Raw genomic sequence first — 25,486 nt, 5'->3', positions numbered from 1 at the left:
ACCAACTATGGCAGCAATTTGGCCTGACCAAAATGTCGGACAAAGCTCCCATCTGCAACAACCATAGGTTCACACCAGCACTGACTGACGCCACCTTCAAAAGGTGGAGACAGGACGGGGGGGACACTGACTGTCAGGGACCTATACATCGAAGGCAGGGTCGCAACACTGGATGAACTGACAGAGAAATTCCAGCTAGCCAGGGGGAACGAGCTAAGATACCTGCAACTCAAAAACTTCCTACGAAAGGGGACAAGGACTTGCCCACAACCGCAATTACTGGAAGAGTTACTGGACACAAGCATACTAGAGAAAGGAAACTGTAGCGACATGTATGACCGACTGGTACAAGGGGCCGACACTGTACTGGACGCAACAAGGATGAAATGCGAGGAGGACCTGGGGCTCAAAATAGGGTGGGGACTCTGGAGCGAAGCACTGCATAGGGTCAACTCCACCTCCACGTGCGCAAGGCTCAGCCTGACGCAACTAAAAGTGGTACATAGAGCCCACTTAACAAGAATACGTATGAGTAGGTTCTTCCCGGAGGTGGAGGACAGATGTGAGCGGTGCCAAGAAGGCCCAGCCAACCACGCCCACATGTTCTGGTCCTGCCCCAGACTTGTGGAGTACTGGACAGCCTTCTTCGAGGCAATGTCCAAAGTGGTGGGAGTGAGGGTGGAGCCATGCCCGAAAGTGGCGGTCTTCGGGGTTTCAGATCAGCCAGATCTATTCCTGGGAGGAGGGTAGACGCCCTTGCCTTTGCCTCCCTGATTGCCCGCCGTAGAATCCTGTTCGGCTGGCGGTCAGCAGCACCACCTAAAGCTGCAGGCTGGCTGTCCGACCTCTCGGAATCTCTCCAAATGGAGAAAATCAAATTCGCCATCCGAGGGTCAGACGACGGCTTCCACAGAACGTGGGAGCCATTCACCCAATTGTTCTGGGACATGTTTGTGCTCAATAAACAAGCAGAAGAATAGCCAGGTAGCCAAGAACCAGGGGAAAGCAACCAAAGCATGAGAGGGGGAGATAGATCGGAGGGGGGGGGACAACAGCTAAATCTAAGATGAAGGAAAGGCGGACCACAGGGCGGGGGACGACACAGGGAACAATAGAAGAGAGCCATGGAGGTAGGTGGGGTGGTGGTGGTGGTGGGAGGGGGGAAAGAGGAGGAGGCAGGGAAACGTTAACTAACTTAACATCCACAGGAACAGAGAAAAAGGAGAATACAGGCGGAAGACGGGAGGGCCGGCTGAAGCGGAGGTGAGCACGAGACGACAACGGCAGCGAAATCCGTCCGGGAGAAGCAAGGGACAACACCAACACCAGACCCATTCGAGGAGTGCCCTCCGGAATTGTTTCTCCGGCACCCAAATGTATATCTAGCCCCCCCCCCCCCCCCCACAAACAGATGCCTACTTAGGTGTGTAAATAATTTTGCCAAGTGTACAGAGTTGCTGCGGCTGGGTGGGTGCACTATACCCCACCAGTTACATTATTTGATTTTGTACTTCTCTCGGATTGTTGCTGTTTTTTTAAATTTTCTCCTCTCCCTTTGTGATTTGTGTGTGTGTGTGTGCCCTTCCCTTCTATATACATATATATATATCATATCCTGTGTACATAACGGCAAATATACTTTGTTCAAAAATCATTAAAAAACATTTATTTTTTAAAAAAATTTGTAGACTTAACAGGCACCACGTTTCAAAGTAATTAATTGCACTTGAAGTGGTTTGTGACATTTGAGATGTGTTGTAACTGAACAAAGCGCTTTTGGAAATGTTTTCACTATTTCTGTTAAAATATCCCTCAGCACCTTTAAAAGTGAAGTTAGGTCTTCATCTGTTCTTTCACACAGTCCTGACCTTCATGACCCAAAGTCAGCTCTTCCACCCACAGCAAACTCAATATTCTGACTCAAACTTGTTCTGCATCAAAGTCAATTGGAACATCACTTACCTCCGACATCAGATCCTGGAGCTGTTTGTGAAGGGAACCATTTTCATTCTTAAGCTTCGCATTTTCAAACAGTGCGGACGTCAGCCTGTGCTCCAAGTTCAGTAGATATTCCTTCTTCTTCCTCCGGGACAGGCATGCTGATTCACGGTTCTTAATCATTCTTTCCTGTCGTCTTAGTGCATTTACCTATTAGATAGCAACACAAAACTGGGTGGAATCACTGAAACCTGTGTGTAATTTGAAACTTTTTCTTTTATTTGTTCATGGGACATGGGCGCCGCAGGCTGTGCCAGCATTTATTGCCCATCCCTTGAGGGGGCAGTTAAGAGTCAACCACTTTGCTGTGTTTGATTCTTAACTGCCCCCTCAAGTTTGATTTCAAACTCAACCATCAATTTCAAGCAATCGTTTGGTTCCCTAAATGTGGCTATTTTACACACAGCAGTTTTTTTAGAATGCAGTTCCATAATCTATAGATCCACATAGGTTCATCGGGCCCTTCGAGCCTGCTCTGCTGTTTGTGATGACTGATATTCTTCACGGTTCCTCAATATCCTCATATCGTTTAATTCTCCGAGTATCCAAAAATCTACTGATCTCTGTCTTGACATCTGCTTTCAGTTTCAACCATGAGATATTGGAAAAAGTCATCCAAAGTGCACTTGAGGATCAAAAATAATGTCATCCAGGTAAAGTCTCCGCTGTTCGAAACCCTCGGGGTTTCAGATCATTTTGGTTTTCGGATGCCACATATAAGACTACGCCCATTTGCATTTGTAGCCTAATACTAGGCTAGCTGTAGTCTAAAGACAATAAAATGGCTAGAAAAATAAGAAGCATCACTCAATAATAAATGCAGGGTATCTGCATTAAGTTCCCATCTGTAGCTCCATCTGCAATTCTGTTTGTAGGGGAGGGTGCAGAGGTCGATGTACTTTGCTGGGAAGCATTCTTGAATACTTCTGCCAGCTTCATCTGCCTCAGTAACACTGCTTATTGTTTCATACGTTTTGTCTTTTATTTTATAGATTGACCTATTTCTTGCTAAGTGCATGTGGTTCAAGTGCATCTATCAACCCGTCACACATTTTGTACTATCTATGGGCACTTTCTCGACCATATGGGGTTCAAGTGCATCTATCAACTCAGTATTGTACTATCTATGGGCACTTGCTCTACAATATGGGGTTCAAGTGCATCTATCAACCCGTCACACATCTTGTGTTATCTCTGGGCACTTTCTCGACCATATCCACCGTGACTTCTTCGTCATCACTTTTATTATCAAGTTGATCTTTATGCAACACCATTTCTGCAATCTCTCCATCAGTCAAAGAATGCACAACAAGAGCATTGCTAGCAATGTTTAACATTTCCTTGATATCTGCGGTCTCCAGCGAATTCACACATCCCGTTAATGTACCTTTTGCATATTAAAGGAGTTGATCAATCAGATTTTTCCGTTATTCACACTGAAACATTCAAAGTCTTCCTCAATATTATCACCTTCAATGAACATTGTTGAGAGCAAAAGTTTCTGTCAGTTGTTGATAACATGTCGTTATCAACAAGGCACTCGGCACCAGCAGATGCACAGATGGTGCCCTTAACCATAAGCTCTTTTTGGAAGCCTTCCACCCCCAGGCCTCTATTCACAGAACCAAGTATACGATTCAAGAAGGAGTCTTTATATTTACATTTCATGGACCGATAAATACTTTGGTCCGTCAGCTGAATTCATGGCTTCTCGTGAGTTGGGGTAACGTAAGCAGCAAAAACATTGTTCTTCACCAACAGTTTAGCAGAGCTATAAGCTGAACAGCTTGTCCAGGAGCCACATGATTTTAGTTTTCTTCAATCCAGCTATCCAACAATATCCACATGTCTCTGGCACAAAGCTGTTGCAAAACCAACCAGAAAACATGTCCCTGGTTACCCAGGCTCTCTTACTGAACAGGTAATGTCCGAATACCCCTGAAGCACCTGGCACATGTACAGCCAATTTACATTTGTGTTTGCCAGCTTCATCGGCACAACCAAGGGCAGCCAACCTATGCTTTTTGTCTTTAACACCCATTGGTGCACTCTCCACACCATTTCTAGCATTTTCTAAGAGACTACTGTCAGAACAGGCTCATTTCATCAGCATTGAAAATTTGTTCAGGTGAAAGATTTTCATCTGAAATTAGCACAGCAAACTCATCAATAAATTTCTCACCTGTGTCAAGAGTCCACAGATGCTTTATCATCACAAACTTTCAGGAACTTGATTTCTTGGTACTTTTTGAATTTCTGCAACCATCCTATTGTGTATTCACGTGCACCTTCAAGCCTCAGCTTTTTGTGGTACATCTTGGCTTGCTGCATTATCAATGGGCCAGTCAGCAGAAATCTTTCACTCCTGCACTGACAAATCCATGATCATGCTCGTCATTTTTTGACATATGCAGAGTTTTCCTATTATTCATTAACTTTTGTGTTTCCCTTCCAATATAATATTTCAACTATTTACCTTTCTGCGTCTTTATATCAGATATGCTGGTGATACCCACCCCATACTCCTCACTCAACTGTCTCTCAAGACACACCATGGTCAGGTTTATGCAAAAATTCTACTTTCTTAGCAATTGAATACGAATTGTGCTTTCTGTTCCTTTCCTCATTGCTCATCATCAGGGTATCTGATGGTCTTTGGTCATGCTCACCATAAAAGCCACAAGCATAACTGCAAACAAACTAAACTTCCTGTGCGATGTTTGCATCGATGCTTTCCAACAACAATCCTGGGTGGCTTGTTTGCTGTGAGGGCAAAATGAACACAAATAGAGACTTACGGAGAAGATGCAAGATATCTACACTTGTGGACAATGGCAAGAACATTTGTGCTGACTCCGGGCAGACTGTTAAGTTTTCAAGTCTCAAAGGCAGGCATTGGGAATGTCAAGTTTTATAAACAGTTAGACTTTAAACTATCTACTTAATGGCAAGCTAGAATGGAGTTGGTGTTTAGAGGAAGTTCCAAGTGTCATTTCTATCTAGATACAAGGGTTATATGATGTATATTGCCATAGAAATGGGCTTTGGGAAGCAAAGTATCCATAGCAAGCCATTGCAGTGTTGGATTGCAGGACTTCCTATGATATCCCCCAAAGCTCTCAGTGCACCTGTAAGAATCAAAAAATGAATGAACGTACTGCCGAGGTTCCTCTTCCTGTTTAGATCCATACTGATTTTCATCCCGAAGGCCTATTTCCACAAAGTGGGCAAAATGATTTTGCCGTTTGTGTGTGTGCACACTTGCGCGCGCGCGCGTGTGGGTGCGAGCGGGGGAGGAACCCAAAAATCCCCAAGACAACACGGCAAAGGAGGAAAAACATGGGCAGTCTGGCCCTGCCAAATCTACAGTATTATCCCTGGGCAGCCACAGCCGAGAGGGTGAGGGGATGGGTACGAGAGCCAAACTCTGAATGGGTAAGGCTGGAGGAGACCTCCTGCAAGGGAATGACCTTCCGAGCTCTCACCACGGCAGCACTCCCATTCCTCCACCCCCCCCCCCCCCCCCCCCCCTCCCCAACAAAGTACACATCCAACCCAGTGGTGGTGGCCACTCTGAAAACATGAAACCTAATTGCACGCCGGAGAATCCTGCTCGGCTGGCATTCAGCAGCACCACCCATGTCGCAGACTGGCTGGCAGACCTCTCGGAATTCCTCCACCTGGAGAAGATCAAGTACACCATCCGAGGGTTCCCACCAAGCGTGGGGACCATTCATCAACCTGTTCCAAGACCTGTTTGAGGCAAACAGCGACTAGGTAGAGGAGGGCGGAAGGGAGGACGGGAGGGAGGAAGACAAGGGAAACACACAAGAGAAAGAGGCGGAGGAGGGGAAGGGGAGAGCGGAACACAGGAGGTAAAAGTAAAGGGGGCGGGGCCATTCAGCCGCCCCTGCTCCCACCAATGACAAAAAACTAAAGACCCCAACAGGAAGAAATGAAACGCAGTGTGTGACGCCAAAGATAGAATGCATCATTAAGAGGGATACTCAGCCATCAACAAAGGAAGGGGAGGGGGATGAGGCAGATGGGGAAACCACATGTAAGAAGCTGTGGAAATAGGAAACAACTTTATTTGAAAACATCAGACACACTTCAGCCATTACTCTGAAAAACTGGAAAATACCAATAAAAACACTTTATAAAAAAAATCAAAAAATTAGCAGGAAAATAGAGGCAAATCCAGTACTAGATGCAGAAAAAATTGTTCATCACACAGAACGCAGGGGAGAGCTTGTGCTCAGACTGAAAAGACCAAACTTGCGAGGAATTAAAGAAGGTTGAAAGATTTGTCGCGTTTGGGATAGAAAGACGCAATCACCACAGTAACCCTCACAGTGAAAGTCAATTCAGGGATTTCATAGAATTTACAGTGCAGAAGGAGGCCATTCAGCCCATCGTGTCCGCACCGGCCCTTGGAAAGAGCATCCTACTTAAGCCTCACGCCTCCACCCTATCACCTTTATCCCCGTAACCCCACCTAACCTTTTTGGACACTAAGGGCAATTTAGATTGGCCAATCCACCTAACCTGCACATCTTTGGACTGTGGGAGGAAACCGGAGCACCCGGAGGAAACCCATGCACAAGGGGACAACGTGCAGACGCCGCACAGACATTGACCCAAGCCGGGAATCGAACCTGGGACCCTGGAGCAGTGAAGCAACTGTGCTAACCACTATGCTACCGTGGCATAGGTCTGTGCAGGCGAAGTGAATGGGCAAGAACAGGGCACATAGAATATAATGTGAATAATATTGCGCTGCCTGGATGAGGGGTTACCCAGCTGACGTGGGGCTGTCGGTCGCATTACTAGTCACATTGGAAACTCTTTCTGTAGTTTACAGAATAAGTTGCCTGAAAACAGTTGTTTCGTCAATGTTACTTCCAGTTTGTTTGTTACAGCAGAAGCCTTGAAACTTGAAATCTTGTTACGTGTTTCCTCTCCAGTCAGTCACAGGATATCCAAATATCTTTTTAAAAGTAATTAGTCTTTCTGCAACGCTCGCACAACAGACACCACCGAGTTAACTCACTGTATTCCCAATGGGGATAATATACCTGCATGCATTTTTACCTGATTATTGAATCTGCTGATGCAACAAATGTTTTGCCAATATATTTTTAACTTGATAAAGGGAAGTCAGGGTACAATTAAGTTCTCATCTTTATTATGGGCCAGGGTTTAAGAGAACCTCAAAGTGTATCATGGAGTTCACCTGACCCACAACATTTAATAGATTGTGGTTATGGGGAGCACAAGGGCCTACCTTATAGGTGTGATGTAACAGAGATTTACAGTACTTTTAAATTAAAACAATGTTTATTCATGAAACCAGTTAACACTTTATAAACCCACAGTAAACATCTCAACAACTATCAACACCAATAAATCCCCCAAAGAATACAGTACCCAAGAAGTAACTCTTAATCTTTCCTTGCAACATCCATACGACAAAAAAAAGAGAACCCTTTTACAGAAAGACATCAGGTTTAACTTCTCTACTGAGACATGTACCACTTTGAAATCCCCAAATGAGCTGAAGTCAGTCTGTAGCCTGCAGAGATCCTTACAGCTGCTTGCTTTGCCTGCAGCTATCCAGCTCTCAAAATGAAACCAAAACACACCCTGTAGCTGCAAGTCCAAAGCAAAAGTAAAAGCAGACAGACAGCCCAGCTCCACCCACACTGACATCACTGCAGTATTAAACACCCATTTCCTAAAGGTACACCCACTACAGCTATTCTATAAAAAACGCCCATTTCTTAAAGATACTCTCACATGACATCTTTGAGACAAACAAGGTTGCAAATCACATGCTAGCAGTTTAGCTTCAGTGCAAGACTGAATTATAAATCAGGTGCCAGTTCCCAAACTGACTCTGAAAGAAAATGAGACTCCAAATGAGTGTCCATGCTACTTGGGTTGGGGTTCTGATATTCGACTCAGCATGCATTTTCATGATAACACAGCCTTGGAGAGAAGCTGAGCTGCAAGTGATTGGCGATGACAGACAGACACTGATTACAGTCCACAGTCTTTCTGTTGGATTTCTGTTATACTCATTCGGTTTTCTTTGGGTTTTTTTTAAACAGGAGTTCCTAGATACCTTGAGAACATCAAAAGGTAGTCACAAATGTGAGCTAAGAGTCACACTTAGGTCTGAAAGGTGTGTGGATCCACTCAAAGATCAGTAGCATTTCACAATCAGTCAATTCATCGTGTTTATCTGAACAATCTGGCAGCTTTCACAGCTATTTTTTTATGGCGGCAAACTCCAAGTATGCACATTTATTCAATTCAGTTTCACAATTTGACATGTTAAGATTTGAACTCAACTTTGGGTTGGGATTCAGTTTCATAGCAATTCAGCAATGACACCCGTTACTTGATTTGTAACCATTATAGAACTTTGCAGTGGGATATAATAGTAACATCACACAGTATTTAAGCATCTTGATATAAAAGCGTTAGTATTCATTGACTGCCAGTAATTGTATGTAATGCAGAAATTAATCAGCCAGAGTGGAAGTGTGTTTGACACATATCTCATCACCAGCACAAGGGAGGCTATCTTCAGAGTGTCTTTATCTTAAGACTTTTATGGCTCATTTGGCAAGGAGAAAATGAATGAAGAAACCTTGGGTTGGAACTGGATCTAGGTTCCCACGGGTAAAGGGCTGTGTTAGTTTACTGCATTCTTGTCAGTCTATTTTCTCATATACCCTGACAGAATGGAACTAGAATTTACACAGTGCTAGTTATAACTTAAGCAGGTTCAGTCGGCTCAGCAAACAGAACCAATGATAAAACAACAACTTATACATGTGATCACAAGCCCCAGCTAAGATTTTTATGCATCTGTTCCTTACAAAATATTGTGAAGTTACTGCAACACTCTTGATAAAAGAGCATATCTTTTTCTTCCTGGCCCCATCTTAAGATGCTCTGACAGCCGTTTTCTGAATTAAATTGAAGGACTCTGTACCCCAGGTTTGGCTACAGGAGCCACGCAACAACAATTTTCACAACTTTGGGACAACTGCATTCCTTGATCAATTAATCGGCAATTTGTCAGCCACCCCCAGCACTAAATACAAGCTGAGGGATTAAATCAGAAAAGGTGGAGTTGCACAGGTCAGCCCACATCAGGCAAAAAACCTTTATTGCAACAATATCCACACATAGTTCTCTATCTGTTCAGGCTAAAGCAGAGACAATCAGCTGATATGATGCATAGCAAGTCCCAGTCACTCTGCTGCCATCGGGCACAGTGAACCTCAGCAGTTGTTGGTATGCTATATTTATATTTAATGATTCAAACAACATCTTTAAATTTACTCAAAACATTAAAAGCAGCCAGCCAAGTGATGCATTGGTGAGTCAGTGCCCTGTGCTCATTCAGTAGGCCATTCCTGAACACATTGCTAATTCCTGCAACACCCAGAGCCCTGTTAAGCCATTGTGCCAGAGGGAGAGTCACAACAAAAAAGTGTAAACTAGAAAAGCAAATCTATATGCACTGCTCTTACACGTGTCACTGCATTTAACTCTGAAACAGTATAGCAGATGGCCATGGAAAAAGTGCATGGTATTTACGAAATGGGTTGGAAAGTTAAGAGAGGAGGGTTGCGGGAGGAAGAAAGGACTTTAACTGGAAGGAGAATACTCAGTGATTTAGGAGTGTGAAATAACATCCAAACATCAATACGTGTAACTGTATTATGCAACAATAACCTTCACAAGTGTGCAGTCTTTCTCTTTTTTCCACATGTGACAACATTTGCTAACTTTAAAATTTTCTACACCTGGAAAGAATATTTCAGGCTTCCCTTATAATACAATTCTTAAACTTGGCCCACCAAGATTAACCTGTGCTGTTTTGAAAATCACACAAGCAGGATGCAAGTTTCAGACGTGGAGTTTTTAAAAAAATAATTTACATGATGTGGTTGGGCCAGCATTTATTGCCCGTCCTTGTTGCCCTTCAGAAGGTGGTGAATTGCCTTCTTGAATCGCCCCAGTCCCTGAGGTGAAGATGCACCCACTGTACTGTTAGGGAGGATGTTGATTGTGGGGGATTCAGCAATGTTAATGCCTTTGAATGTCAAGGGGTGATGGTTAGATCCTCTCTTGTAGGTGATGGTCATTGCATGGCACTTGTGAGGCGTGAATGTAACTTGCCACTTGTCAACCTGGATATTGTCCAGATCTTGCTGCATTTGGCCATGGACTGCTTCATTATCTGAGGAGTCGTGAATGTTGCTGAACATTGTGCAGTCATCTGCAAACATCCCCACTACTGATCTTAAGATGGAACGGAGTTCATTGATGAAACAGTTGAAGATGGTTGGGCCTAGGACACGACCCCGAGGAACTCCTGCAGTGCTGTCCTGGAGTTCAAATGGGTCTCTTGCAGCTATGACAATAACAATGGAGCAACTAATTTTGTGCAAAGGCAACAAAAATTTTGAAGTTGAAGACCAGATGATCAGTGAATCAATTGCTATTGAAGAGTCAAAAGGGTCAGTAACTGGGAAACACCACATGGTAGGAACTAAATGGATCTGCAGGATTTGCATTATTAATGTATGATGTGATGAGCCCCCACTCTCTCTTGTTCACACTAATCAATAGATGTGCAGAAGAATACTGGGTGCCTCCTGATCACATCAATCATTAATGCTACTAGGTAGTGTACAACTCATGCAATACAATTGGGCAAAAATATAAAACCAGGTAGCAAATGGGATTGATGGCATTTAAAGTGCATTTAAGTGGCTGGGTAAACAAGTGACAAATCATTCTTCCATGGTATGGGCAAGATATAGATGATTGAACTCTTGTCTACAGTGTTTTGCACATGATTCAGCAAATATTCATGATGCTGGTACTTGTCTCTTCAGGGAACATTAATATCTGATCTCATTCTGAACCCCTTGGCATCCTCCTTTAAGCTCTCTCTCCTTCTAAAGGGCCTTCAAGACATGACACAAATATATACATGAATTAAAGGCAGGTATAGGCCGTTCGTCCCTTCAAGCCTACTCCGTCATTTGATAAGATTATGGCTGATCCAACTGTTGCCTCAACTCTACTTTCCTGTTTGCCCTGTATAACCAATCAAACCCTTGTCAATCAAAAATCTAACTAATTCAGTCTTTGAAATATTCAATGACCCAGCCTTCACTGCACTCTGGGTAAGAGAATCCCACAGAGAACTAGCCTCAGAAAAAAAATCTAATTTCCCTCACAGAAGGGAAACTTATTTTTAAACTGTGTTCTCTAATTCTAGTCTACCCCACTGTAATAAGTCTCCCCAGAATCTTCTACATTTCAAATCATCACTTCTCATTCTTTGAAACTTGAATGGATTTAGGCCCAACCTGTCTAACCTTTCCTCACAAGATAACCCTTCATCCCAGGAATCAGTCAACTGAATCACTTCCAATGCAATTATCCCCTTTTGCAAATAAGGAGACCAACACTGTAGATGGGACTGCAGATCTAACCAACAACTGTAGCAAAACCTCCCTACTTTGATATTCCATTCTCCTTGCAAGAAACAACAGCATTTCACTTATCTTTTTAATTATTTGCTTTACCTGCATCGTAACTTTTGCCATTCATGTACCAGGATACCCAAATCTCTCTGTACCACTCTCCATTTAAATAACATACTGATATGATTGCCGCTGCGGTCTCCTTTTGCACCACTTCCAGTTTAAATCCTTTCAATCAGGAGGCTACAGTGGGCAAAAGTCGCCAGTGGCATGATGATGGTTTCTGCTCCAAAGCCATTGCATTATTCCATCCTTTGACGGTGCATCTTGATACCATTCCATAAGCATGGAGTTAGTCTCCACCAGTTAGTCTCAAGGCACTGACCTCTATCAATCACAATCAAATTGTTTATCAATGTGTTGGATAAGTCAATACTTTCATTAATTGTAAATTGTCAGAGCCAAACCTATACTGACTAAATCTGAATAACAAATCCATCAGCATGCTCCACATGCGACCCTGTCCCCACAATACCTTCTCCACCCAAGCTGTTGGTCAGTTAGCTGTGCAGAAACTCAATATCCTGTTCAGCTCCAAGCTGAGCTTCAAACCAAAAACCCAGCATGAAGATCACTTACATCCACCTGACTCTTTAATTAATCCATGCCATTGCTGAATCTACAGCACACATTTTTATTAACCCTAGGGTCAATTTCTCATTTACCTTCCTTTACGGCTTCCCAAATCTATTCCTCAATTCCAACTGGTCCAAACTTCATTGTTGCAATTTGTCCTAGTTTCCATTGGCCCTAACATTATCAAAGTGAGCACGTTCACTTGTACCATATATATTTAATTCCAAATCCTCACCCTAGTTTATAAATCACACAGTGGTCTCATGCCTCATTTCTCAACAGCCTTGTGTAACCCTACATCCCAGCCCACGCTGTTTAGTCTTCTGCTCCTGGCCTCCTGTGCGACCCCATTTCTTCGTCACCACTGCCAATGGAGCCTTCAGTAGTCTCAGACCTACTCCTATCTTATTAAAGCTTCTGCTTTGACCCTCTCGTCATTTTCAGAAACCTTGAAACCAATCATTTTGATCGCTCAAAATGAGGGCTCACGCCTAAGTTTAGTTTAACTGTCTATTGGCAGTTTTTCCTTCAACTGGTTCTGTGGTGAAATGGAGATCTATATAAATCACAAAGCTTAAAATGCAACTTGCCCTCAAAGAATAAAAACACTAGTAGCTTTTAAAATCTAAGTGCATCTGGATAATTTTGATTTGGAAGTGCAAAAACAATTCCCGTGGAGTAGTTTCAACACAATACAAAAATATCTTCAAATAAATAACAACGTATATTTTGAGAATATATCAGTTAGCTGTGCAGAAACTCAATATCCTGTTCAGTTCCAAGCTAGGGTTCTGTGAAGCACTTTCATTCACTTGTTCTGGGGTCTATGAAATCAATAAATAGCCATGCAAGGCGGAGTAATGTAGACATCAATTAAATATACATTTTGACTTCTTCTGCCATTTTCTATTGAGACACAGAAATGAAGCATAGACTATATTGCACCTGGTGGGCCAAAAGAACAGTAGCCTGGGTGATTAAAGAAGCTTTGAGAGCTTGGGTCCCATTGTAACACTCTCCCTCAAAATGACTGTACTCTCTTAAGAGTGTACTCTCTTGCTTCTTGTCTTTCATATAATGTGCAAAGTTTTAGATATGTTTCCAGAACCTGTGCGACTTCCAACTCTCCATGCTCCCAACATAGAAAAAAATCCATATTAAAAGCAAAAGCGGGGTCAAGACTACCAAGCTATAAGGCCAGATGACTTGCCAATTCCACAGAAAACTGCCATCCAATAATAGCTGAGCCAAGTTCTCATCTTCCCATTCACTCTGCTTGAAAGATATGGTGCAGTAAATTTAAAGCACTCATGATGATAGTTGTCAACTGATTAATTTGTAATATCCAAGCCCATTTACGCAATGTCACTCATACAAACACTCTTGAAACAATAACTGACAAGCAAGTACTTCTAATGAACATTAGACAAATTGGCTAAGACTGGGACCAAGTTTCTTTTGCTTCACTGATCACAAGTATGCACAGATATCATAGTGATTCGCTGACAAAACGCAGTTACATCCTAATCCCAGAATTACACCAGACATAGATTTTCAAACACTGTGCTATGCGCCAAATATCAGCAAATTATAACAAATAAATAACAAAAAAAACATTTTTCGAACCATAAAAATACCAACTGTTCAATTTCCTCCTCAAAAATTGTAAACATGAAACTCTTCATCTCTAGCAGAGGTATGATGGGTTGAATAGAAGAGGCTAGTGTAAGGACGAATAGGACAACATCAGATTACTTCAGACTGCACCTCGGGGCAAGACAGGGTTGCCCTCTCTCTCCACTGCTGTTCGCGCTGGCCATAGAGCCCCTGGCAATTGCTCTGAGAGCTTCAAGAGACTGGAAAGGACTGGTCCGGAGGGGAGTGGAACATAAAGTCTTGTTATGCGCGGATGACCTGCCGTTATACGTATCGGACCCAATGGCAGGGATGGATGGTATCATGGAAACCCTGAGGGAATTTGGCCGGTTTTCAGGATATAAATTGAACATGGCTAAGAGCGAGTTGTTCGTAATTCAGGTGAGGGGGCAGGAGAGTCGGCTGAAGGGGTTGCCGTTCAGGCTGGTAGGAGAAAGCTTCAGATACTTGGGGATACAGGTGGCACGGGACTGGGGCAAGTTGCATAAGCTAAACTTGTCCCGGTTGGTGGAGCAAGTGAGGGACGAGTTCCAGAGATGGGATGCGCTCACGCTGTCACTAGCTGGGAGGGTGCAGACTTTTGAGATGACGATTCTCCAGAGATTCTTGATCATATTTCAGTGTCTCCCCATTTTCATCCCGCGGTCCTACTTTAAGAGGGATTTGTCTGAGCGGGGAAGTCTCCGCGGTTGAGGAAGGTGATGCTCGAAAGGAACAGAAGGAAAGGGGGGCCGGCATTGCAGAACTTCAGCAACTACTACTGGGTGGCCAACATAGCGATGATAAGGAAATGGCGGGTACAGGGTCCGTTTGGGAGCGGATGGAGTGCGCTTCGTGCAGGGGCACCAGTTTGGCAGCCCTGGTTACGGCGCCTCTGCCGCTCCCGACGGCGCGGTACTCCACCAGCCCTCTAGTGGTAACGGCTCTTCGGATCTGGGGCCAGTGGAGGAGACACATAGGGGAAGTGAGAGCACAGTGTGGACCCCAATCTGCGGCAATCACCGAATTACCCCTGGGAACATGGACGGCGGATATCGACTGTGGCGGAGGGCGAGGATTGTGAGGGTGGGTGATCTGTTCTTGGAAGGGAGCTTCCCGAGCATGAGGGCGTTGGAGGAGAAGTTTGGGCTGGCGGGAGGGATTGACTTTAGATACTTACAGGTGCGGGATTTCGTGTGCAGGCTGGTGGCGTGCTTCCCACGCTTCCCGCCAAAGGGGTGTGGCAGGACAGGGTAGTGTCAAGGGGAGAGGTAGGTGAGGGGAGAGTCTCAGATATTTACAAAGAACTAATGGGAGCAGAGGATACGCAGACTGAGGACTTGAAGCTTAAGTGGGAGGAGGAGCTCGGGGGAATATGGAGGACGGTATTTGGGCAGAAGCTCTGAGCAGAGTAAACATGACCGAAACATGCGCCAGGCTCAGTCTGATCCAGTTTAAGGTCGTGCACCGGGCTCACATGACGGTGGCCCGGATGAGTAAATTCGTCAGGCTGGAGGACAAGTATACCAGATGCGCCGGTGGGCAAGCCAATCACGTGCACATGTTCTGGTCGTGCCCTAAACTCAGGGGGTACTGGCAGAGGGTAGAGTAGAGTAGGGGGTGGTTTAGGCAGATCCTTGAGAGAATGGAGTTGTGGTTTGTATTATGCGTTATTTGCTTTTCTTTTTGTAAAGTACTATACAATGTCATTGTTTCATATGCCCAAAATACCTCAATAAAATTGTTTATTTAAAAAAAGCAAAGAGTTGAAGAAAATGCATTGTATGCTGGGAGATGGGCAAAGCTGAATGGTGAGGGCCAACCAAATCACTTCCACAAAACTCCGAGCATTAGCCCAAAAGCAGCGCTAGCAGCTGCCAAAAAAAGCGAATCCCACCTACTGACAGTTGCGTTAACGAGCAATCATGTGAAGGCATTAAACATGTTAGTATGAAAAATGCACAGATTATTTCCAATTCTGTCCCCAAAACCTCAGCGATTCTACACTTTCCAATGTTGTCAACAGCCTCATGCCATCAAATGAATGTCACATAACGAATGATCTAGAGGCCCAGGAATGCTCTGGCCACATGGGTTCAAATCCCACCACGGCAACTGAGGAAATTTGATTTCAATTCATAAATCTTGAATATAAAGCTCATCCAACACTGATTGGCATCACTGATTGGTTCACTTCTGTCCTTATCCGGTTTACATGTGATTCCAGAAAAAAACAATGTTGACTCTTTTTTTAAAATTTAGAGTTACCAATTATTTTTATTTATTTTTTTCCATTTAAGGGGCAATTTAGCGTGTCCAATCCACCTTCCCTGCACATCTTTTGGGTTGTGGGGGTGAAACCCGCGCAGACATGGGGAGAATGTGCAAGCTACGCACGGACAGTGACCCAGGGCTGGGATTCGAACCCAGGTCCTCAGTGCCGTAGTCCCAGCAATGTTGACTCTTAACTGACGTCTGAAATGACTGAGCAAAACACATTCTTCAAGGGCAATTTGGGATTGGCATTAAATGCTGGCCTTGCCAGTGATGCCCATATCCTAGGAGTCAAGAAAAAAAAAATCTATCACCATACTCTCCTGTTCCTCCCTCATGTGATCCAGTTTGCCCAAAAATATAGCTGAGCAATTTGCCCCAGCTGTTCACATTCGCACCACTCTGACTAATTCCTTCTTGGATATATTGGCCCATAACTTCAGGCAAGCGGCGGGAAGCCACGGGCCATCGATTATGAACGAGAAATGTGCGCACTTACCTGCATTACAAGATTACAACGAACCTTCCTTTCTCTTCGGTAGCCTGGGGACTCAGCGCCCCGGTCTGCGCAGGCTCCAGCACAGCGAAAGAGGTGCCCAGTCCCTCCCCCTTATGACGCAGCCAGCTTGGGAATGCCCATTGAGGGCAGGCATTCAAGCAGATAGAAAACATCGGGCAACTATTAAAGATGATTATTTATAGGTGAACATAGGTCTGGTTATTTGTTTTAAATCTGTGAAACTATTGAAATCTGCACTATATTATTACTTGACGTGTAGCATGCTTAAAAATGTTTATATGGACTTCCGGGTGCGGCGATGACCAGCTGAGTCGCACGTTTCGGCAGCTCCCTGTGAAACGGACTTTTGGGCTCTTGATAGGAGCCCCAACGGCAATTTTGACGGCTAAAAACACTGCGCGGTAAACCAGAAGGGAATCCCCCCTGAATACGGATGGAAAAAAGAGGAGAGAGTGGCCAGATTGCAGTGGATCCTTTAGAACAGCGGCAAGGAAGGCAAGCAAAAACCAAGATGGCGTCGGAAGGTGGCAGTTTAACATGGGGCCCTGAATAACAAGAGTTCTTGAAATGCTGTGTGGAAGAGCTCAAAAAGGAAATGAAGAAAGAGCTGTTGGCCCCGATACTACAGGCGATCGAAGGGCTAAAGGAGGAACAAAAGACCCAGGAGCGGGAGCTTCGGGTCGTGAAGGCAAAGGCAGCCGAGAATGAGGACGATATACAGGGCCTGGTGGTGAAGACGGAGACGCAGGAGGCACATCAGAAACGATGTGTGGAAAGGTTGGAGGCACTGGAAAACAACGCAAGGAGGAACAACCTGAGGATTCTTGGTCTTCCTGAAGGTGTGGAGGGAGCGGACGTCGGGGCATATGTGAGCACGATGCTGCACTCGTTAATGGGAGCGGAGGCCCCGGCGGGTCCGTTGGAGGTGGAGGGAGCATACCGAGTGACGGCGCGAGGACCGAGAGCAGGAGAAATTCCCAGAGCCATAGTGGTGAGATTCCTCCGTTTTAAGGATAGAGAAATGGTCCTTAGATGGGCGAAGAAAACTCGGAGCAGTAAATGGGAGAACGCGGTGATCCGCGTTTATCAAGACTGGAGTGCGGAGGTGGCGAGAAGGAAGGCGAGCTTTAATTGGGCCAAGGCGGTGCTTCATAAAAAGAAGATAAAATTTGGAATGCTGCAACCGGCAAGACTGTGGGTCACATATCGAGGGAGGCACCACTACTTTGAGACGGCGGATGAAGCGTGGACTTTTATTGTGGAAGAAAAACTGGAATGAGCGGGTTATTAAAAAGAACGTTCGAACAAAGTGGTGGGGCGAATGTGGGGGGCAAAGAGGGGCTTTATGTACTAATCCTGCGATGTGGTAACTTTTCTCTCTCCCACAGGTGGTGATGGGGGGAGGAGGGGAGGTGGAGGAGATGGGGCGTTGGCCATTGGGGGCGGGGCCAAGGGAGAAGCGCGGGCTTGGTTCCCGCGCTATGATAATCATGGCGGGAATAGAGAAGCAGGAAGGAGGGGGCGTCGCACGGTGCGAGCCGAGGTCACGGGGGGAAGCCGAGGTCAGCCAGAGTTTGCTGACTTCTGGGAGCAACATGGGGGGAGTAATTACGCTAGCGGGGGATCTAACGGGGGGGGGTGGGAGGGGGGAATTACTGGGTTGCTGCTGCTGGGGAGAGGGGGGAGCTGGTATGGGAGAGGATGGGCGGGGGGGCACCGCCTGGGGGAGATACAGCTGCGTGGCAACCGGGTGAGGAGCTGGAAAAAGGTGATGGCTAATCGACAAGGGGGGGGGGGGTAGGAAGCCCCCCAACTCGGCTGATCACGCCCCCCAACTCGGCTGATCACGTGGAACGTGAGAGGGCTGAACGGGCCGATAAAGAGGGCACGGGTACTCGCATACCTTAAGAAACTTAAGGCAGATGTGGTTATGTTACAGGAAACGCACCTGAAACTGATAGACCAGGTGAGGCTACGCAAAGGATGGGTGGGGCAGGTGTTCCATTCGGGGCTAGATGCGAAAAACAGGGGGGTGGCTATATTAGTGGGGAAGCGGGTAATGTTCGAGGCAAAGACTATATTGGCGGATAACGGGGGCAGATACGTGATGGTGAGTGGCAAACTACAGGGGGAGACGGTGGTTTTGGTAAACGTATATGCCCCGAACTGGGATGATGCCAATTTTATGAGGCGGATGCTAGGACGCATTCCGGACCTAGAGATGGGAAAGTTGATAATGGGGGGAGATTTTAATACGGTGTTGGAACCAGGGCTGGATAGGTCGAAGTCCAGGACTGGAAGGAGGCCGGCAGCAGCCAAGGTACTTAAAGATTTTATGGAGCAGATGGGAGGTGTAGACCCGTGGAGATTTAGCAGACCTAGGAGTAAGGAGTTCTCGTTTTTCTCCTATGTCCATAAAGTTTACTCGCGAATAGACTTTTTTGTGCAGGGTAGGGCATTGATCCCGAAGGTGAGGGGAACGGAGTATACGGCTATAGCCATTGCGGATCACGCTCCACACTGGGTGGACTTGGAGATAGGGGAGGAAACAGGAGGGCGCCCACCCTGGAGAATGGACATGGGACTAATGGCAGATGAGGGGGTGTGTCTAAGGGTGAGGGGGTGCATTGAAAAGTACTTGGAACTCAATGATAATGGGGAGGTCCAGGTGGGAGTGGCCTGGGAGGCGTTGAAGGCGGTGGTTAGAGGGGAGCTGATATCAATAAGGGCACATAAAGGGAAGCAGGAGAGTAAGGAACGGGAGCGGTTGCTGCAAGAACGTTTGAGGGTGGACAGACAATATGCGGAAGCACCGGAGGAGGGACTGTACAGGGAAAGGCAAAGGCTACATGTAGAATTTGACTTGCTGACTACAGGCACTGCAGAGGCACAATGGAGGAAGGCACAGGGTGTACAGTACGAATATGGGGAGAAGGCGAGCAGGTTGCTGGCACACCAATTGAGGAAAAGGGGAGCAGCGAGGGAAATAGGGGGAGTGAGGGATGAGGAAGGAGAGATGGAGCGGGGAGCGGAGAGAGTGAATGGAGTGTTCAAGACATTTTATAAAAAATTATATGAAGCTCAACCCCCGGATGGGAGGGAGAGAATGATGGGCTTCTTGGATCGGCTGGAATTTCCCAAGGTGGAAGAGCAGGAAAGGGTGGGACTGGGAGCACAGATCGAGGTAGAAGAAGTGGTGAAAGGAATTAGGAGCATGCAGGCGGGAAAGGCCCCGGGACCGGATGGATTCCCAGTCGAATTCTATAGAAAATATGTGGACTTGCTCGCCCCAGTACTGACGAGGACCTTTAATGAGGCAAAGGAAAGGGGACAACTGCCCCCGACTATGTCTGAAGCAACGATATCGCTTCTCTTGAAGAAGGAAAAGGACCCGCTACAATGCGGGTCCTATAGACCTATTTCCCTCCTAAATGTAGATGCCAAGGTCCTGGCCAAGGTAATGGCAATGAGAATAGAGGAATGTGTCCCGGGGGTGGTCCACGAGGACCAAACTGGGATTGTGAAGGGGAGACAGCTGAACACGAATATACGGAGGTTGTTAGGGGTAATGATGATGGCCCCACCAGAGGGAGAAACGGAGATAGTAGTGGCGATGGATGCCGAGAAAGCATTTGATAGAGTGGAGTGGGATTATTTGTGGGAGGTGTTGAGGAGATTTGGTTTTGGAGAGGGGTATGTTAGATGGGTGCAGCTGTTGTATAGGGCCCCAGTGGCGAGCGTGGTCACGAATGGACGGGGATCTGCATATTTTCGGCTCCATAGAGGGACAAGGCAGGGATGCCCTCTGTCCCCATTATTGTTTGCACTGGCGATTGAGCCCCTGGCGATAGCGTTGAGGGGTTCCAAGAAGTGGAGGGGAGTACTTAGGGGAGGAGAAGAGCACCGGGTATCTTTGTATGCGGACGATTTGCTACTATACGTGGCGGACCCGGCGGAGGGGATGCCAGAAATAATGCGGATACTTGGGGAGTTTGGGGATTTTTCAGGGTATAAATTGAACATGGGGAAAAGTGAGTTGTTTGTGGTGCATCCAGGGGAGCAGAGTAGAGAAATAGAGGACCTACCGTTGAGGAAGGTAACAAGGGACTTTCGTTACCTGGGGATCCAGATAGCTAAGAATTGGGGCACATTGCATAGGTTAAATTTAACGCGGTTGGTGGAACAGATGGAGGAGGATTTCAAGAGATGGGATATGGTATCCCTGTCAATGGCAGGGAGGGTGCAGGCGGTTAAGATGGTGGTCCTCCCGAGATTCCTCTTTGTGTTTCAGTGCCTCCCGGTGGTGATCACGAAGGCTTTTTTTAAAAGGATTGAAAAGAGCATCATGGGTTTTGTGTGGGCCGGGAAGACCCAGAGAGTGAGGAAGGGATTCTTACAGCGTAGCAGGGATAGGGGGGGGCTGGCACTACCGAGCCTAAGTGAGTATTATTGGGCCGCTAATATTTCAATGGTGAGTAAGTGGATGGGAGAGGAGGAGGGAGCGGCGTGGAAGAGATTAGAGAGGGCGTCCTGTAGGGGGACTAGCCTACAGGCTATGGTGACAGCCCCATTGCCGTTCTCACCGAGGAACTACACCACAAGCCCGGTGGTGGTGGCTACACTGAAGATTTGGGGACAGTGGAGACGGCATAGGGGAAAGACTGGAGCCTTGGGGGGGGTCCCCGATAAGAAACAACCATAGGTTTGCCCCGGGGGGAATGGATGGGGGATATGGAATGTGGCAAAGAGCAGGAATAACGCAACTGAAAGATCTGTTTGTGGATGGGAAGTTCGCGAGTCTGGGAGCGCTGACCGAGAAATATGGGTTGCCCCAAGGGAATGCATTCAGGTATATGCAACTGAGGGCTTTTGCGAGGCAACAGGTGAGGGAATTCCCGCAGCTCCCGACACAAGAGGTGCAGGACAGAGTGATCTCAAAGACATGGGTGGGGGATGGTAAGGTGTCAGATATATATAGGGAAATGAGGGACGAAGGGGAGACTATGGTAGATGAACTAAAAGGGAAATGGGAAGAAGAGCTGGGGGAGGAGATCGAGGAGGGGCTGTGGGCAGATGCCCTAAGCAGGGTAAACTCGTCGTCCTCGTGTGCCAGGCTAAGCCTGATTCAGTTTAAGGTATTACACAGGGCACATATGACTGGAGCACGGCTCAGTAAATTTTTTGGGGTGGAGGATAGGTGTGCGAGGTGCTCGAGAAGCCCAGCGAATCATACCCATATGTTTTGGTCATGCCCGGCACTACAGGGGTTTTGGATGGGGGTGACAAAGGTGCTTTCAAAAGTAGTAGGAGTCCGGGTCGAACCAAGCTGGGGGTTGGCTATATTTGGGGTTGCACAAGAGCCGGGAGTGCAGGAGGCGAGAGAGGCCGATGTTTTGGCCTTTGCGTCCCTAGTAGCCCGGCGCAGGATATTGCTAATGTGGAAAGAAGCCAAGCCCCCGGGGGTGGAGACCTGGATAAATGACATGGCGGGGTTTATAAAGCTAGAGCGGATTAAGTTCGTCCTAAGGGGGTCGGCTCAAGGGTTCACCAGGCGGTGGCAACCGTTCGTCGAATACCTCGCAGAAAGATAGACGGAATGGGAAAAAGAAGGCAGCAGCAGCAGCCCAGGATCGGGGGGGGGGGGGGGGGGGGGGGAGAGAGAGGAGGAGGAGGAGGAGGAACCAGAAGGACTCTCAGGGTTGTTAATATATACTGTATAGTATGTATAGGTCGTTGCTACAGATAATTATATATTGGACTGTTAAATTATATTTTTGGAGAGTGTTACTTGTGACAAGGCAGTTGCCAATTAAGGCTAGTTTTCATTTTTGTTATTTATTATTTATTCATTTTTTGTTTATAAAATAGGTCATTGTTATTTGTGTTGTTATAATATTGTGTAAAGGATGCACAATGTACTGTGTTGGTTGACCAAAAATTTTCAATAAAATATTTAATAAAAAAAAAAATGTTTATATGTTTAATTTAGATTATGGTCATAGGATTCTAAAAGCGCCCCAGGGTTTTTGCTGCCATTGCCCTTGTAACATTTGATTCTTTTTTGTTAGTGTTTATAGAATCACCGCAGTGCAAATGAAAGCCATTCGGCCCTTCAACTCTGCACTGATACACCAAATGAGTATCCACCAGGCCCATGCCCCCGCCCTATCCGCATAACCCCACCTAACCTTGGGAACTAAGGGGAAATTTAGCAAGGCTAATCCAGCTAACCTGCACATCTTTGGACTGTGGGAGGAAACCAAAACACCCGGAGGATAAGGCGGAAGCACGGTGGCACAGAGGTTAGCACTGCTGCATCACAGTGCCAGGGACGAACATTCAACAATTCCAGCCTTCAATCACGGTCTGTGTGGACACTGTACATTTTCCCCGTGTCTGCATGTGTTACCACCTGGTGATCTGGTTTCCTCCCAAGGTCCAAAGATGTGCAAGCTAGGTGGATTGGCCAAACCAAGTTGCCTCTTAGTGTCCAGGGATGTACAGGTTAGGTTCCGGGGATAGGGTGGGGGAGCGGACCCAGGAGGGTACACTTTCAGAGGGTTGGTGCAGACTTGATGGGCCGAATGGTCTACTTCTGCACTGTGGGAGTTCTATTGTGGGAGTTCTATGGTTCTAGGAAACATATGCAGACATAGGGAGAATGAACAAACACCACACAGTCACCCAAGATCCAAATTGAATACGAGTCCTTGGAGGCAGCAGTGTTAACTAATGTGCCATTGTTTCACCTGTGCTAAATATGTTTCTGCCTTGTTTACTTCAATTATCTTATTCATTTATAATTATCTCAAAATTAAATGTTGTGTTCTGATGTTTCAGTGAAATATTTGTAGAAGCTTGTGAAGTTTAATGTAAAAACTTTATAATTTTATATTTAGCACAGGGCTAAATCGCTGGCTTTTAAAGCAGACCAAGGCAGGCCAGCAGCGCTGGTTCAATTCCCGTATCAGCCTCCCCGAACAGGCGCCGGAATGTGGCGACTCGGGGCTTTTCACAGTAACTTAATTTGAAGCCTACTTGTGACAATAAGCAATTTTCATTTCATTAATACAAAACTTTGAAACCAGTTCATTTAACTTAATATTTAACTTTATCAGCTGAACAATGACGTCAAACTACCTCAACTTTTACAAATTTATTGCAATAAAATATATTTTCTCACTTAAACACAACGCTTCTGACATATTATTCCAAATGAGGCCTAAGGTCCTATACAGTTGCAACATGACTTGCCAATTTTTATATTCAATGCCCCGACCGATGAATTTGTAAAGTGGAAGAAGGGGGGGGTGGGAGGAGGAGGAGATGGGGCGAGTTTTGACATATCAATTGCTAATTGACACGCTCAACGTCCGAAAGCAGCAGCTGCTGAAGTGCAATGTCCTGGCACACATCTCCTCTGACATCATTTTGGGATGCCCTTTGGTGTGGGTGATTGATTCACTGCAATACCTCTCAGCCAGATAGTTCACATTAGCTTGCAGGGGGCTTGTATAAATCAACTAAGGCATTGAACTTTGTGAAACCATTTGAAGTAATCACTGAGACTTCTAAGGATATCATTACATCAGGGAGATCCGCAAACAACTCAGCTTAAAATACATTGCAAAATCCAAATGTACTTTAACTCTGAATCAGTTGAGAGGACAGGCGTGCAAACATTAATGCCCTTGAAGGAGTCAATAACACCAGTTTTGAGACCATGATCGTCCGAAACCAACTCCGCTGGGCCACCCATATGCTTAATATGTCAAAGTCCCGACTCCCAAAGCGAATCTTCTTCACCCAGTTCAAGGAAAGATCCCGAGCAAGAGGACAAAGGCAGCTCTTCAAAGACACCTTGTAGGCTTAACTCAAGAAATGGAACATAGACGTCAGTGCCCGGAAGACCTTTGCTCAGAAGACGCCTACTTGGAGGAATCTCCTGATTGAAGGGTCATAATTCTTCGAGAACACCCAGCGTCAAGAAGAAGCCCGGAAAAGGAGCCCGAGAAAGGAATACCCGCTACTTTGTGTCCATGGACCGATTCAACCTTTTGGAAACTCCTGCCAAGTGAGTGATTGAAGATGCGGCTCTAAGATCAGGCTCATCAGCCACGCAAGGACTCACAGAAGCAGAAGCCAGGAACACTGAGTATCTTAGGTGGACAATCATAGCCATTAGCGAGTGATCATCACATTCTATCCATTATAGTTCCTTTAATGGAATTAACAGCCTCATGACAAACCAAAGTTTAAAAAAAATAAAAATACATCTTCCTTTCATTTTATTTGCATTTTAAACATATTTATAAACACTGAACACTAATAATAAAACATCAACCTATCAAAAAAATGTCTCCTGTTATCTCTTGCCTCTGCTAGACAGCAAAATTCTGTGTGAATAAAAAGTTGTGAAAACTCACCAGAAATCCACGTAAGTGACCCAAGTTAGCGCTGCAGCTGCATTTTTCATTCAGCTGCTCCAGTGCAGCGCAGGGCTTCAAGTAGTCAAAAATAAAAAACGTACAGGAGCTTAAATGCTGTGCACTTCCAGCGCACATGCCTGTACACCTGCACTTCCGGGTCATCATGCACGAATCATGCAGGAAGTTACGGGCCTTTATATATCAGTGACTATCTTACATTAATCATTCCTAGTTTCGGACACTGTTACAAGCGGAAACATTTTTTCTCCATCAACCCTGTCAAATCCTTTCCGAATCTTCAAGGTGTGTGTCAGGTCACATGGGTTTTTCTACAGAACACTGTATCAGCCTGTTCAGCTTTTCCTGTCCATGGTACCACTCCCACCACCCCGACTTTGTACCAACATAAGCAAGTGGGAAGCCTTCTTGTTGATATTATCCATGACTGGTATCAAAGATATGTTGATTTGTTT

At 45.8% G+C, this 25,486-nt stretch overlaps 1 protein-coding gene across 2 annotated transcripts in view; it reads right to left on the bottom strand.

Moving 5' to 3' along the window:
- Positions 1-25,486, bottom strand: part of atf6 (activating transcription factor 6) — a 540,099-nt gene that overhangs the window by 421,343 nt on the left and 93,270 nt on the right. For both annotated transcript variants that reach the window (XM_072511677.1, XM_072511678.1), the window contains exon 8: positions 1,963-2,148. In XM_072511677.1, the coding sequence (XP_072367778.1) occupies positions 1,963-2,148 (186 nt within the window). The remainder of the gene's footprint in view (positions 1-1,962; positions 2,149-25,486) is intronic.

Source organism: Scyliorhinus torazame, chromosome 7, assembly GCF_047496885.1.
Source record: "Scyliorhinus torazame isolate Kashiwa2021f chromosome 7, sScyTor2.1, whole genome shotgun sequence".
NCBI classification, from domain to species: Eukaryota; Metazoa; Chordata; class Chondrichthyes; order Carcharhiniformes; family Scyliorhinidae; genus Scyliorhinus; species Scyliorhinus torazame.
This window is presented reverse-complemented; position numbering and strand designations above follow the sequence as displayed.